General features: G+C 47.4%; 1 protein-coding gene across 2 annotated transcripts in view; it reads left to right on the top strand.

Annotated features, from left to right (window-relative positions):
- The window catches only part of LOC119465259 (uncharacterized), a 33739-nt gene that overhangs the window by 6965 nt on the left and 11727 nt on the right, over positions 1–15047 (top strand). The window contains exons 2-3 of one of the 2 annotated variants that reach the window (XM_037726057.2): positions 4510–4709; positions 10446–11004. In XM_037726057.2, the coding sequence (XP_037581985.1) occupies positions 4510–4709; positions 10446–10877 (632 nt within the window). In that variant the 3' untranslated portion in view covers positions 10878–11004. Of the gene's footprint in view, positions 1–4509; positions 4710–10445; positions 11005–15047 lie in introns of those variants that run through there. The other variant, XM_049655890.1, reaches the window with a different exon arrangement.

Here is a 15047-nt window from a genome sequence, read left to right as displayed (position 1 = left end):
ACAGTTATCCTTTGTCACCTTCTTTTGACCGTTCCAGTTCTTTCCTGTAGCCTCAGAAAACTTCCACAAAGCCGTGCTTTTTGGAAGAAAGTCGTTATGCTATATTCCCCGCACGAGTGCGCAAATGCAAACGTACACACAACGACACAACAGCTGTGGTATAGACGATCCACATTCTTAGGCGGAAGCGCGCCCTTGGCTTGAAGAAATGTCCACATTAATTGCATTCGTGTATTTACTTTTATGGGCACGCACGAAGCTATGCATACTTATGCTCTTAAAAATAAGGTTAATGGAGTGGCATGTTTCAATAACTTCTGATGACGTCTCGTGGACAGCCAATCGCATTGCTCGCCCGAGTGACATCATTATACTTAGAGTAAGCAGAGGCTGCTAAAAATGCCGGGAGCAGCGCCGCTGCAATTGCTAGAAGTTGTGATGTTTAAAACTCAATAATAAATTACAGGCTTTACTCGGAGCACATGCAACCGCCAGAATGTTTTCGACGTACCTTGACGTTGTTCCCTGTGTAGTCGCGACCGAGCTGGCCGACGGGGAGGCCTGGGGTCCATGAGGATGGCCAGCACGGCGCGAAGAAACTGGAAGCAGGGGTGGCTTCTTGCGATGAAAGGGACCGAGGGACCGTATATATATATATATATATATATATATATATATATATATATATATATATATACTGGGTGTTTAGCGAACACTTTCAAATTAATTTAAGGTTGCCTGTGGCATATAGCCCAATTCTAGTTCATGAGCTTGCCTACTCTAAGAGGCGGACATTATTTGCACAAAAAATTGCAATGTGGAATCGCCTAATGAAAAAACACTTACCAATTAAGTTTTTAACTAATTACCTGATGGCCCATATTGCAAATTACAAATTGTAGCTGTGGAGTTCAAAAGGCGGATCCACTTGGAACGAATGCTCGGTATGACACCAGTTTTGAGATATTAATTCCCGAACTTTGCATAGAAATTCATGGGCGTTCCAGTTAATTTTGTGCTTCAATGCATAAAGCGACGTTTTGTTAAAAAACTAACTGGACCGCCAATGCATTTCTCCGCAAAGTTCGGGAATTAATATCGCGAAACTGGTTTCATCCCGAGAATTCGTTCCAAGTGGATCCGCCTTGCTAACTCCACGGCTACAATTCGTAAATTGCAATGTGGGCCATCAGGTAATTAGTTAAAAACTTAATTAGTGACTTTTCGATAAATATTCGAATATGCATTTCAGTTTCTTGTGCAAGTAATGTCCGCCTCTTCGAGTAGACCAGCGCATGAACTAGAATTGTGCTATCTGCCACAGGCAACCTTTAAGAATTTTTGAAACTCTTCGCTGAAACACCATGTATATATAGTGCAAGTTACAAGGGTCTGCTCAGGGCCACCGTCAACTGAACTTCTCGAAGAGGCAGGATGTGTGTCAAGTGAGATCCTGAACAAACTTTACAATGCGGCGAACGCGGTTTGAGTCATGGATCTGGGACCTAAAGGAGGTGCGACTTAATGCTAGCGCATTTCTCTTGCATTTACCGCTCAATCGAAACTGAGTTTTTTGCTGTTATACATTCCTAGCGACAGCTTCCATCATGCAATCGGCTAATACGCGTACATAGGTAGCGCGTTCGTACCTGATTGGTCGAAGGAATTCGTACAAATTCAGAGACTGCTTAGGACTCAGCACCGTCAAGCGGACACCGGAGATGTCTGACGGTTAGTGCCACGTATGGAGTTAGAGGGCAGCACGACACTACAATCACCCTTGTTTACTCAGGCTCTGCTCGGTACCTGCAACGCTTCAATCCGCCACTTGTAATCGCCTGCTGTGCGGACTTAAAGAGAAAAAAAATGCCGAAGTTAACGCAACCATTCTCAACCTATTATATCCGGTGCAGGGCAAACGCCTCTCCCAGCGATCTCCAATTAGCCCCTTCATGCACCAGCTGGTCTCATCCTATGCCTGCAAATTTCCCAATTTCATCACACAGCCTAGCTCCGCGGTCCACGACTGTGCTTCTCTTCCCCTGGCACCTGCTCTGTAACTTCAGTCGGTCAGCGGTTGTCTGCCTAACGCACTGCATAGGTCACTCAACTCAACTTCTTCCTCTCAATGCAATTAGTTGGGCTAACTTTCTTGATTATTTATTAGTTACGAAAATATCTAGAGATAAGCGTAATCGGGAAATAGACATGAGTAACGATAAGAATACCTTTACTGGTTGGAATTACGATGATGACTTTGTAATTTACAGGGTCCTCTCGGAGGCTTTGAAACGTCCCTACGAGCTGTCATTTAAACTTTTCAAATGCTGACAATTGCGATAAATGAAGTGTCATGTCTCACCTTGAACAGCGTAATAACCACGCCTTTCTGTGAATCAACACCTGCAACCACGAATGGGGTCTTCACTGAATTGTAAGCAGCCATGGTATTGCTGGATCCGTTTATTGTAGAATGGACGGAAAGTCCTGCAAAGAAGTAACAAATACAAGTCGATTGAGCAGGAATCATGATAGAAATATAAAGTTTGGAGTTATGAATGCCCGTAATATGCTATAATATATATTTGTGTTTCAGTAAGTAGTCTTCTAACACTCTAGCACAATTAAATGGACGGCCAAAATATTTAGTACTGTAGTTTTATAAATGATGTCGCTAAGTGGTGCTGTTACCAGAATTTGTAACAAATCATCGTGTACTTATTACCGCGCGGTTCCAATTATAACAAATGCGAGCATTCACTTAAAGTGAATGGTTATGAGATTTAATTAGTGGAATTAATAGTAATGTTGAGTTAATTAAGCGAACATTGTTATCTTGCTAACTGAACGGTGTTTTATGCAAGCAGTGCCCGCGTTATGGAGGCGATTAAATTGGATAATTGGAATTGCGCTATCTCAATTTGGGGCCTTAATATGTGTATTCAAAGTAAAAAGAAAACTAAATAAAACGTAAATAGGTTGGTACGTATGCTATATGTTACATTACGCAGTATTACTTCCCCCCCCCCCTCCTCATAGTAATGAACCAAATAAAATCTTCAGAAGTCTATGGAAGGCTGTTAATGTGCATACATTATCAACACGGTCAGCTGAAAGTGAACTCATAAAATCACTCAGATAGTTATGACAGCACTTTTTTACTTATTCATCATCATAGAACTAACTCATCTGCAGTTCACATGCAGGTTGTAAATATAGAGGGGTTCTGCATCCACTGCTTTGGTACCCGATTGATCTGCGATAGTATCATAGAAAGTTCGACTAATTGTGGTCGTTCAGATGTATTATGGCATGACTTCAAGGGCGGTCATCGCCTGTGTACAGTGTGGTGTGAGAATGCACAGTATGTTATGAGAGACCCCATAGTAGAGGTCTCCGAATGAATTTTAACATGCAACTTAACCTATATATACGATGGTTCTCGCAGTCTTGCGCCCCATTGAAATGTACCTGCGCCAGGTTTACTCAGTGCATGCCAAGTGTCGACCTAGACAGGTTTTCTAGTGTACTTGCGATGATTGTTAGAAAAGTATTAGCAGGCTGCTACGTGACTATTGTTTCTCTGATAACAGGTGACATTATCACATGCACAAATAATACATGCGAATGTCCAAGACGATAAAGAGTGGCATGGGACAGATTAGGAGAGAATTGCGGGGGGGGGGGGGCGAGGAAGTGGACGGGGTAGTCTGTAAGTGTCCATTCGGTGCACTGTCCATTTCAGCGCGCACTGATGGAGTATAGCTCGAAGGCGGTAGGCCAGGGGCCATTCGTCCCCGCCGACTCTCACACTTTATGCAGTCAGCGCATGCTGAAATGGACAATCCGCACAGTTGCATTTACACAGTACCCAACTCGTCTACTCAAGTTGTGCTCCTAAAGGGACACTGAAGGGGAGTGCGCGCTAACGTATAAGGTGGTCTGGTAAATTACACTTCTGGAATATCGCATTTCAAGTTTTGCTAAGCCAGAAAAGACACAAAAGCGAAAGAGTGCAATAAAGTGGCCGTGCTAGCTCTCTGTGATGCCATAATATTTAAGCTATTGCTGACAAGTAGTCGATACGTTGTCATGCAATAAGGATTACGTTGAAATTGCTCCATATTCCGGCCGACCTCTCTACATTTTCAAATCTTTAAACTACTTCTTCTTAAAGGAGCCGTATGCTCTTCGAGTTTTGACAACTTTTTCTTAACGAGGACTTCGAAGCATGCCTCAAAACTGTGATATTCATGACGTCATACAACTTACTGTCGCTGCAATTCAGGCGCAGAATTGAGAACGTGAAACTTAATCCTTCATTTCCTTCGCGTGCAAACACATTTGCCCGGTTACTTCATCGCTTACAACCAACTTTTTCCAGGCAGATGCATGCGACTCTCCCAAAAGTATCTCGCCAAAGTATTCTAATTTTCAGTTGCTCTTCAATGTTCCTTTAAGAGGTGCCAGTGTGAAAATAAAGGCAAACCTTGACTTTTGCTGCTGCAGAGTCTCTAAAGACGCTGTTCGCGAACAAGCGCCGGACCTACCGACTGGAGAGGAAGAAGATGCGCGACAAGGGCCTCCCAGACACTGCCGAAGCTTATACGGGAAAGTGGCGGTACTTCCGAGTCTTGGACAACTTCTTGAGGAACGTCATGCAGGCGAAGGCTCCCAACGAGTCCTTGGAAGAGCAGGAGCCTGAAACGGTAATGAACGTCGCTTCCTGACGTGTATTTACTTTTATCTAAGGTTGAATGGTGGCAGCAGAGCTATACTGATAGTTTGCATCATAGGTGAATGATACATAGGAGGGAAGGCATTGAAGAAACACAGCGAGCGACCTTCAGAGTTGGGCTTCGGCCGTTCACACGGGTGACATATAAGATAAGTGAGGTAAGTATAAATGGTGACGATGGAACTAGTAGGATTTCTACGAGTTAGAACACGTGCACTGAAGCGGAGCGCAGGAAACAGCACACGGATGTCCCGTTTGTTCGTTTTCTGCGAGTTGTTTCCTCCGTACATATAAACTATCGGCTCAGGTTGCACAAGACACAGCCCGGAGTGATGGTAATAAAAATAGTACAGTATGACAGATTATAGTGGAGTGTTATCGTTTACTAAAGTATAGTATTATAAAAGAAATAATAATCTTTGCATTATCTGCAAGAAATCGAGACGTGAAACGTGCTTCCAAGAGTAATCACAATGGATTCATTGTCTTATGACGATGTTGATGGAAACATGTACAGTCCGCCAATGGGCTGCTTTCATAGTGTAATTTTTTTAATCTTTTTTTTTTCTTTTTCTAGAACCATTGCATCCTCATCCCCTTCTCCGTGCATAGTAGGATGTCAGAGGTCATATCTGTAACGCAAGAATCTACGCCCATTCAAGAAAGAGCTTTTATTCTTTCCACTCTAATTCGTTGTCACTGAAGCTGACGCATTTCGTGCTCGAACATGTTATAGCCTACCATAATTTCCGCTGCCGATGACGCTTGAACTTCCAAACAAGAAGGTAAATCCGCAGTACCTGATGTTGCTCGGCAACGTGCGCCATCACTCATTGACAAAAGGCTGCGCATACTTAATACAGTGAACTCTCGTTAAGACGCACTCGATTAAGCCGAATTCTCGCATATAAGGAACAACATGGGACCGTTTGTTAGGTTTTTCATAGAATCAATGCAAAAAAAATCGCTTAAGACGAACCGCCTGAGACGTATTCTTCGGTTAAGATGAACATTCAGAGTCACCGCCACTGCTACTGATCGATCCTGGAGGCTAGGGTACCGGAGCCTGCACCGATGACCTGTGAGGCGGCAGATGCCTGCTTGAACTCCTTAGTGAACTTTTTGCAGCGGCACGAAGGCACAGAAGGATTTTTAAGGTCATTAGTTGAGGTGACGTAGTTTGTGGCTACTCGCCGATTTGCACAGAAGTGATAAACGTCCATCACGGACTGTATGAAAGCAAGCAAGAGTACCACTTGAAGACAGTTTTTGTATTAATTTCAGCTAAATAAATGATTTTTATGACATATTCCCACCGTTGTAAGTCTACCTCATATGCCGTTTGAAGTAAGATGGGAGTTCGTCTGTGAAAACAAATTCCTGGTAATACAAACAAATTTTCATGGACCCTTCGAGTTCGTTTTAAAGGGAGTCTACTGTATATGGTGCACTAGACGCCAATAGACGATGGCTAACTTGTGGAACAAGAGCGGTAACAAGCTTCGCACATGGAATCTTCCGCGGCTTTGGTTGTTGCCCACTCTGCTTCAAACTTTGATGCAAAAGTATTCGTGTGTAGTCCAACGCACGTAGATCTTTTGCTGTACTTGTGTGTGTTTCCCGTTTCTGCATATCGTGTGGATATTACTTTTCCTATTTCAAAGAATGGAACTGGTACAGGCTAGACATCATTGCCCTCAATATGTTGAGGACGGAACATGTACACAGAATACGACCCAAAGAGTGGCGCTCCTTTTGAGGGAACGGATATCTTGTTTTATTGCAATAGGAATTACACGGATGGTCCATGCGCATTCTGGCCGTCGTCGTTGACGCCGTGGTTGTTCTGTTGTCCCTCTATCGATGAGCTAACCCTACGCTCGCCCGCGGAGTGTTAGAGCGTCTTCAAAGACGCGGAATGCATGTGGTTGCAGAAACAACGCTCGCTGTCTCAAGCACTAGCGCTCCTGCCGAACTGCTGTGCTTATGCGGTGGGCGGTTATTCTGTAAGAGTCCACCTAGTGGACTGCCCATTTCTGCCGCTGCTGATTGGCTGAAGCTGCAGGAGTGAGGAGGAGACAGGTTCCCCAGCCAATCTCCTTCTCGCTCGTACAGCTGCAGCCAATCAGCGACAGCCGCAATGAACAGTCCACTATAAGTGGACTCTTACTGAATGACCCCCCTTGCCTAAGTGGAACCGAGAGTAAACGTCAAGCTAACGTTTTCAAGTTTGAAGTTTATTCATCAACGATGTCAGTTATACATAGAAGTGTATACAAAATTGGTACTACACAGGGAGCTCCAAAGTTAGAAACTGTCAGGGGGACTCCCATACATCAACAAAACGAAAAAAAATCACCACTCTTTCACTCTGTGAGGATGGTCGGACAGCGAAGCTATGTTATCCGGCCTGGTGCGTCAGGCCGGCTGCAATGGGAGCGAGCGTCGGAGCCGTAGCTGCATTCGCGGCCCCTTGGCTGGCCCGAATGGAGCTACTTGCGGGGGATGAGACGCGTCGGCCGGCACGGGCAACGGCGTTCCTAGCGCCTTCCTCACGTTTTTTCTACGACGTTCTCAGACAGGAGTGCTTGACCAAAGCTCCGTATGTACAACTAACGCTAACGCGAACTGCTCTCACACCCCACTCCTCCGTTGGCCCAATTTTAAATGCGAAGCACTTCTTGCCGGCGGCTCTGTCCGTCCCTCCATCCGCCATGCGGCGTCCACACCAGCACTGCGCGTGCGCATCCTCCTCCCCTCCTCTCCTTGTCTCATCTCCACTCCTCTCGGCATTCCTCCTCTCCGACGCTTCTCCCTCTCCGGATTGCGCAACGAATGGCACCACCTGCGGCTCCGCGCGCGATAATGCGAAGCAGCTAAGGTTAGAGGCGCGATGGTAGGCGCTGCATACTCCGCTGGGGGGCGCCACTGTAGCTCGCGGTATAATGACGCGCGCGCGCGCTCCGCTCTTCTCATTCTCCTCCCGCAATGCCGCGATGAGTGCCACGGACAGCGCCAGCTTCAACGCCAGTGTCAGCGCCGTGGACAGCGCCGCGGAGAAGAGGGCACGGGTCGCTGCCAAGAAATGGCAGCGGCGACAGGCCGATTCCGAACTTCGAGTCGATCCCATGGCTGCTTCGCATACTACTCAGGGTTCCCCTACGGGAAGATGGTGTAATTTTTTCGTACACCGCCATTGGTTGGCGCTTCACGCTGTCCCGCTCCAACGAGAGTATTGGTCGGCGCGACCTTTGTCAACCCCCCTCCCTGTACTCCTTTTCATCTAGACCCTCTCACAGCATTCTCACAAGGTTGAGCTCTTCTTTTCCTCTCCTCTCCCGCTAGGTCACGTGGTCTTTAGCGAACCGACAACGACGGCACAGGGTACGCAGAAACAGCGTCGCTGTAAAGAACGAGATATACATAAAGCAGTGGTTTCGGTAAGTTTACCGACAAAGTATGTATTTCGCTGGGTACTGAATAAAGTGCAAAGTTTTCTCTCAGTATCCTCTGGTGCATCATCGAAGTGCAACGCTCCACGCCGCTGGCCGCGCTCCTAATCACGCCAGCCTTGGGAGATGCCTCGTAACTTCCAGTTTGCTGTTCCTTCTGCCCGGTCAAGGCGTACGCGCTGATAGCCTCGGCATTCAGCGGCGTTTGAGTTTCCAGCCACTTTTCCTGCTTGCGACCGCCCTGTATGTTTAGGTAACAAATTGTACCATCTCTATACTTATTCTTTGTGCTCCTTTTCTTTGCTCTTTGTGGTCTAATTCTGCTCCTTGCTGGTGTGGCGCTACATTTAATACTTACCATTCCTTCCTTGTTGCCTGAAGCCCGCCTAAAAACGCTACTTCCCGTGCCGCTAATCTACGTCGGACCGGTATTGTCACACTATCGCTAAAATGTATCACGTCACGCGTAAAAGTCCATTCGCGGCCAGCTCGGTGCACTTCTCGGTTGATCTTAATGACCGTAAAATTCATTGCCTTAGCTAGCTTCCAAGTTTCCCTGTTTAGTGCAAGCTCTACCCTTTCAATTGCATACCCCTGCCTTTGAGCCTCTGGCACCGGGCACACTGCGATTTGAACTTCCTTTGAAACATTCCGCAGGTCGGTAACCTCTTTGGCTATTTCCTTCGCGATCCCGGTCCCCCGTCCTTGCAGTACAGCAATCACTCCGCGTATTATCACCACTAGTTGCCTTTCCTCCATGGTGTCCCACAGCTGTTGCTTGGCCTTCCCTATCACTTCCCTAATCAGTTTCCCTGGATGCACTCTTACCTGGACTCGTTCGCCGGCATTTACCCTCTCTATTATCACCGTTCTACTTTACGCATGTTGGAATCTCCTACACAGGCAACTCGACGTTTTTCACCTCCCCGCCGCCGAAAGTTGCACCTGAGACCGCGATGTCCTCCCTTCCTGTCTGATCCTTGCCCTTCCCTTTGTTGTCTTCTACCGTGGCCGGCATGTTAGTTGCGCATTGTGTGCCTGTTAAGGATCTCCAGGTGGTCCAAATGAAACTGAAGTCCTCCACTACGGCGTTCCTCATAATAAGATAGTGAGCTTAGAAGGGGGAACCTCAGATTTAAATTTTTTTATGGTGATAGGGAATCACACGGACACTCCAGAGCCGCACTCACACACCGACGCGGCCGCCGTTTTTGTGCTGTCCCGTCGACGGGGCGTGCGCAGCTCTCTCTAGAAGTGCGAGAAGGTTTCCAGAGACGAGCAGTGCGTTTGGCTGCAAAACGAATGAGGCAAAGTGAACGCATCGTCAGCACTCGATCGTTTATGGGGTGATGCAAGGCCAGCGTTCTGCGTTCCACTGCATGCATGAACGTTGTGAGTACGCACCTTATGAACAATCTGGCGTTCCTGGTCGCCTTTAAGACGAAATTGGCAACTTCTTTTCGATCTTGTATTTGTTAAATTTCCATTTGTTTCACAGAACTCCCAATCAAGGAAGCTCCCACGTGTATTACTTAACTGCAGCCCAAGAGAAAGGTAAAGAACAGGAACAAAGTGAACACTAGCACGGAAGCCTATATTTGCATGTAGTGTGTCCGTACGTTTACAGGTGAGGCTACGCTTGCTTGCTAATTTGCTTTGATGTATTGCAAGTAAAGTGCGCTTGCGAGTTAGCGCTTTGTTTGTTCTCCCCCGTTCTGTCCCTTGTCTTTCGATCATCACCAATCAACGACAAGTAGACCGACCTTAATTCTCTTCTTTTCCCCAGCCTGTGTTTGTTCTTTTCTTAAATTGCGTCAGTAATCCCGAAGCAAACGTGTCAGATGATGACGCTTAGGTGAGAACTCTGCCCATCCAGCGGCGAGCCGCGATTGACCACATATACGTATTACCATCGGTGCGCGTCCGACTGTCCAGCGCCGACAGCGCTAATCTAATGGCGAGTGGCGAGACTTCACGACCGAAAATTTCGTTACTGAGCATTCCCAAAGTCTGCAAACGGTCAAAAACGACGCTCAAAGAGACATTAAAAACAAAAAACAAAAAAGAAATGTAGCCCATGCTTTATTTCCGGTAAAGCCGTAGAGCTTTCTACTACTTTTTCTTGGTGACATCCCACTATAGTTTAGGAGGCAGAAACATTCTGTATTGCAGATTGTCATGTGCATGTGCCTAATATTATAACATCAGAACTATGCATTACATAACTCTTATAACGATCATTCGCTTTGTCGCAGGGCCAGGAAGGCTTCGAAGAGGTTCTGCTACCAGACGACTTTGGAGACGAGAGCCCGCAGTTCCACATACTGGGCGGTAGCTCGGTCGCGAGCACCCGCGCATCCTCGCCCGAAGTTGGTCAAGCTCAGCCCGAAAGTTCTAAGCGACGACGTGACCCCGAGCCCTCGTCCACACCGCTGCTCTTGTGCTCGTCGGAAAATTCCAGGCGCCCAAGGGAGCCTGAGCCCAGTACGACCCCGTACGACTTGTGGGCGCAAAGTCAGTCCCTCGCTAAAATAGCACGCGCCGTTGAGCAGACAATCGATGTGGATGACGCTGCGGGACATTTCGGAAAGACAGTTGCTGCCCTGCTACGACCGCTGGACGGCAAAAGACTCGTCAGGTGTCAAGCGGAAATACTAGGTGTGATTGAAAAACATCTCGCTGAATGAGGGAAGCCTGCCACGTGTTTCCTTTTTAATTGACCTGCTACCCCGTATACTGCGCCTTGTAAACATGTCATTTTCTTCGCTCGAGGATAATTAAAGGAAAACCACACAAACTGGGCCAAACCAGAAACACGAAGTGGCCAAGTGAAGTTTTATTGTTGACATCTGCATGGTACGAACGCCTGATCAATTGTTATTTTCCGAACTAAGAGAATTCTGAGAAACCACCTGCGGTAATAAGCAGCATTCTTCTGCCAGAAGTATAAAAGACTAATGAATAAGCCTGCGTTCGGGAGGCATTTTCATTTAGAAGAAATTCTGAGGTTGACACTACTTTCAAACTCGCCATTCTTCAAGTTCGCAATTTTTATTTATTTATTTATTTAGTTATTTATAAGTACTGCGATCTTATACAAGATCCTATAGCAGCTTGGTACACGAGTAAACAACAAAAAAAAAAAAACAGAATAACTACAAAACTTTGAGCACGCTTAAGCTTCGCCTGAAAGAGTGGAACGTGGTTCCGTTATTGGATGCCGCTGACACTAACACCGTATTTTCTCCCGACATGGGGCATGATCAAAATTTAGAAAGGCTCGGTTTTCAACATTCCCCTCAATGTTGCCTAGAGCCAAAGTACAGCGAAACACCACCAGGATTGGAGGACGCTTAAGCTTCGCCTTTAAGAGTGGAACGCGATAGCATTCAAAGATCCCTGGCTTCTTATCAGGCTCTTAAATGCGAAGCATTTCTTGGCGAACATTTGCCACTTTTCCAGTTTCTATATATCTATCTATCTAGCCACCTACGTCTTGGTGCTCTCGTGAACGTATCGTTAACTTGGTATTTACCAAAATTGCCATACTATGACAAGAGTGTATGACGAACATAAATGAGAGGTCATGACTTGAATATCATGACATGTGTGTCATGTAGGTGATGAAACAGATGCCTACATCTTGGTGCTCTCATGGTCGTTTCGTTAACTTGGTAGGTACCAAAATTGGCATAGTATGACAACAGTGTATGACGAACATGATTGATAGGTCATGACATGCATGTCATGTAGGTCATAAAACAGCCGCCTAATATGAACAAACATCAACAATCAAAAACCACTGAAATGGGTTCGGACATGGGTACTAAGTGAGGGCAACACTAAAGGACGGTGGTAGAAGTTATAGTCATGAGCATGACTCACCAAAAAATGACAATGACTCAGCGAAAAACGATTAACACTCAAAAACCACTCAAATGGTTCTGACGTGGGTACTAAGTTAAGGAAACACTAAAGGATGGTGGTAGAAGTCATAGTCATGAGCATGACTAAGCATAAATGACAATGACTCAGTGAAAAAAGATTAACACTCAAAAACCACTCATATGGATTCTGACGTAGGTACCTAGTGAAGGAAAGACTAAGGATTATGGTAGAAGTCATATAGTCATGAGCATGACTCAGCAAAAATGACAATGACTCAGCAAAAAAAAACATTAACACGCAAAAACCACTGAAATGGTTTCTGATGTGGCTACTAAGTGAAGGAAACACTAAAGTATGGTGAGTCAAAGTATGGAAGTCATAGTCAAGAGAATGACTGAGCAAAAATGAGTATGACTCAGCGACAAAAACCAATCAAATGAGTTCGGACATGGCTACTAAGTAAAGGAAACACTAAAGGATGATGGTAGAAGTAATAGTAATGAGCATCACTAAGACTTTCGCCTTCAGGTCTCCTAGGTGTTGCTAAAGGGGCCCCTGAGGAACGCATGACGTGAATGTCATGACATGCGGGTCATGTAGGTTATGAAAGAGCCTCCTACGTCTTTGTGCTCTCATGGTCACTTTGTTACCTTAGTGGCTCCCCGCACACTGCTCGCATGACATCGATTCCCACAGGGCGTGGGATCTGTCGGCTTTTTTTCTCGTATATTCCAAAATACACTCCGACGCTATCATGTCTGTTAGGTGTGGTTAAGTCGTACTATACGATTTAAACGCGATAATGTTAAGCCCCCCCCCCCCCCCCCCTTGTCGCATAACATCCGGCATCGGCAACCGGCGTCGGCGTGCGATGTCGGCGGGTGGCGGAGAAAATCATCCCCAACGACGCAGGCCCCCGAATATATTGTGACGGGGCGTCAAATAGACGAAAAAGGGATAGTATTTATCTACAGGGATTGGTGGGCAGAGATGGCCAAGATGGCTGAACACGCGCAGCGTTTTTCGGCGATCGTCGTCTTCTTCCTTATGCAAGGAGGCGGCCCGTAACTCTAACCGCCCCGGCGGGCTGAGCGCCGTCTCGGCGCAGACTATTTACACGAGGAGGTGACGGAAAAGTACGGCTTGAGTCGGGATACGTGCACGACGTCACGAGATGGCAGGGTAGATGGTGAAGAACTGTTCAGTGGGTCGATTTCATAATTTACGTCACTAAGTTGCCGTAAAACCTTGTAAGGTCCGGTGTAACGCTATAAAGCTTTTCGGAGAGACGACCTGCGACGAGAGGAGTCCAGAGAAGCACAGAGATCCCGGAGAAAAGCAGAGGTGCCGGTGGCTGCGGTCGTAGCGGTCCTTTTGGCATAATTGTGAGTCGGATAGTCGCTCATGAGCTATCTGACGTGCCAGATGGGCTCGCGCGGCAGCATCGCGGGCATACTCCGTGGTATTTTGTAGAACAGCAGGTAGGAGCGTGTCAAAGGGCAAGGCAGGGTGGTGGCCATACAGGAGGTAAAACGGCGAAACCGGCGGTGTCGTGAGGGAGGGAGTTGTACGCGAACGTGACGTATGGCAAAGCGCTGTCCCAGTCCCGATGATCGTCAGACACGTACATCGACAGCATATCGGTTAAGGTGCGGTTCAACCTTTCGGTGAGCCCGTTGGTCTGCGGGTGGTACGCAGTAGTGAGCTTGTGCTCCACAGAACAGGACCGAAGGAGGTCATCGACAACTTTTCGACAAGAAGTAGCGGCCTCGGTCTGTGAGCAGTTCCCGAGGAGCACCAATGACGAAGGATGACGTCATGAAGGAGGAATCGGCGACGTCAGTGGCGCAACTAGTCGGCAAAGCTCGCGTGATGGCAAAACGCGTAGCGTAGTCGGTCGCACTGCGATCCACTTGTTCCTGAAGCGAAGGAAATGGGCCAGGAGGTCGAGACCGACGCGGTCGAATGGCTCCTGGGGTATGTGAATTGGATGCAGAAGGCCTGCAGGCAACCCTGAGGGCCGTTTACGTCGCTGACAAAGGTCACACCAGCAACGTAGCGTCGAACAGATCGGTACAGACCAGCCAGAAAACCGGCGCCGCCACGCGATCGTATGTGCGGGATACGCCAAGATGGCCAGCGGTCGGAGCATCGTGGAGTTTCTGGAGAACAGTAGCACGAAGATGCTTGGGGAGAACAAGCAGAACTCTGGGCCGTCGGGAGTGGTACTACGACGGTAAAGAATATCGTCGTGAAGCTCAAACAGACGAAGCGATGGGTCGGGCTGACGAAATTGAGGCGGTCATTATAGATCGTAACGTGTCGTCACTTTGCTGTTCAGCGCGTATGTTGGCCAGATCTGCAATAGCCATGACGAGTCACCGGTATCACGTTCGGTGGTGTCGGGAGGATCGACAGGGTAGCGGGATAAACAGTCAGCATCTTGATGCATCCGGCCAGATTGTAGAGCACGTCAAGGTGTATTCCTGTAGTCGTAACGCCCAGCGGTCAAGCCTTCCTGTAGGATCCTTCAGCGACGAGAGCCAGCAAGGGCATGGTGGTCCGTGACAACGGAAAAAGTTCGGCCGTACAAATAAGGGCGAAATTTTGCCACAGCCCAGACCAAAGCCAGGCATTCGCGCTCAGTATCGAATAATTCCACTCCGATGACGAGAGAAGGCGGCTGGCGTAGGCAATGACACGGTCCTGGTCGTTCTGGCGTTGGGCGAGTACTGCACCTATGCCGTGGGCACTAGCGTCGGTGCGAACTTCTGTAGGGGCCGACGGGTCATAATGCGCCAAAATGGGCGGTGAAGTCAGTAAACTGACAAGGGGGGTGAATGCGGCAGCTTGTGCACGACCCCAGGAAAAGAGATGTCCTTCTTGAGTAGGTCAGTAAGCGGCCGGGCAATGTCGGCAAAATTCCTGACGAAGCGGCGGAAGTAGGAACACAAGCCGACAAAGCTCCG

This window comes from Dermacentor silvarum, chromosome 9 (assembly GCF_013339745.2).
Source record: "Dermacentor silvarum isolate Dsil-2018 chromosome 9, BIME_Dsil_1.4, whole genome shotgun sequence".
NCBI classification, from domain to species: domain Eukaryota; kingdom Metazoa; phylum Arthropoda; class Arachnida; order Ixodida; family Ixodidae; genus Dermacentor; species Dermacentor silvarum.
Note: the sequence above shows the minus strand (reverse complement) of the source record. Positions and strands in the feature narration are given on the sequence as shown.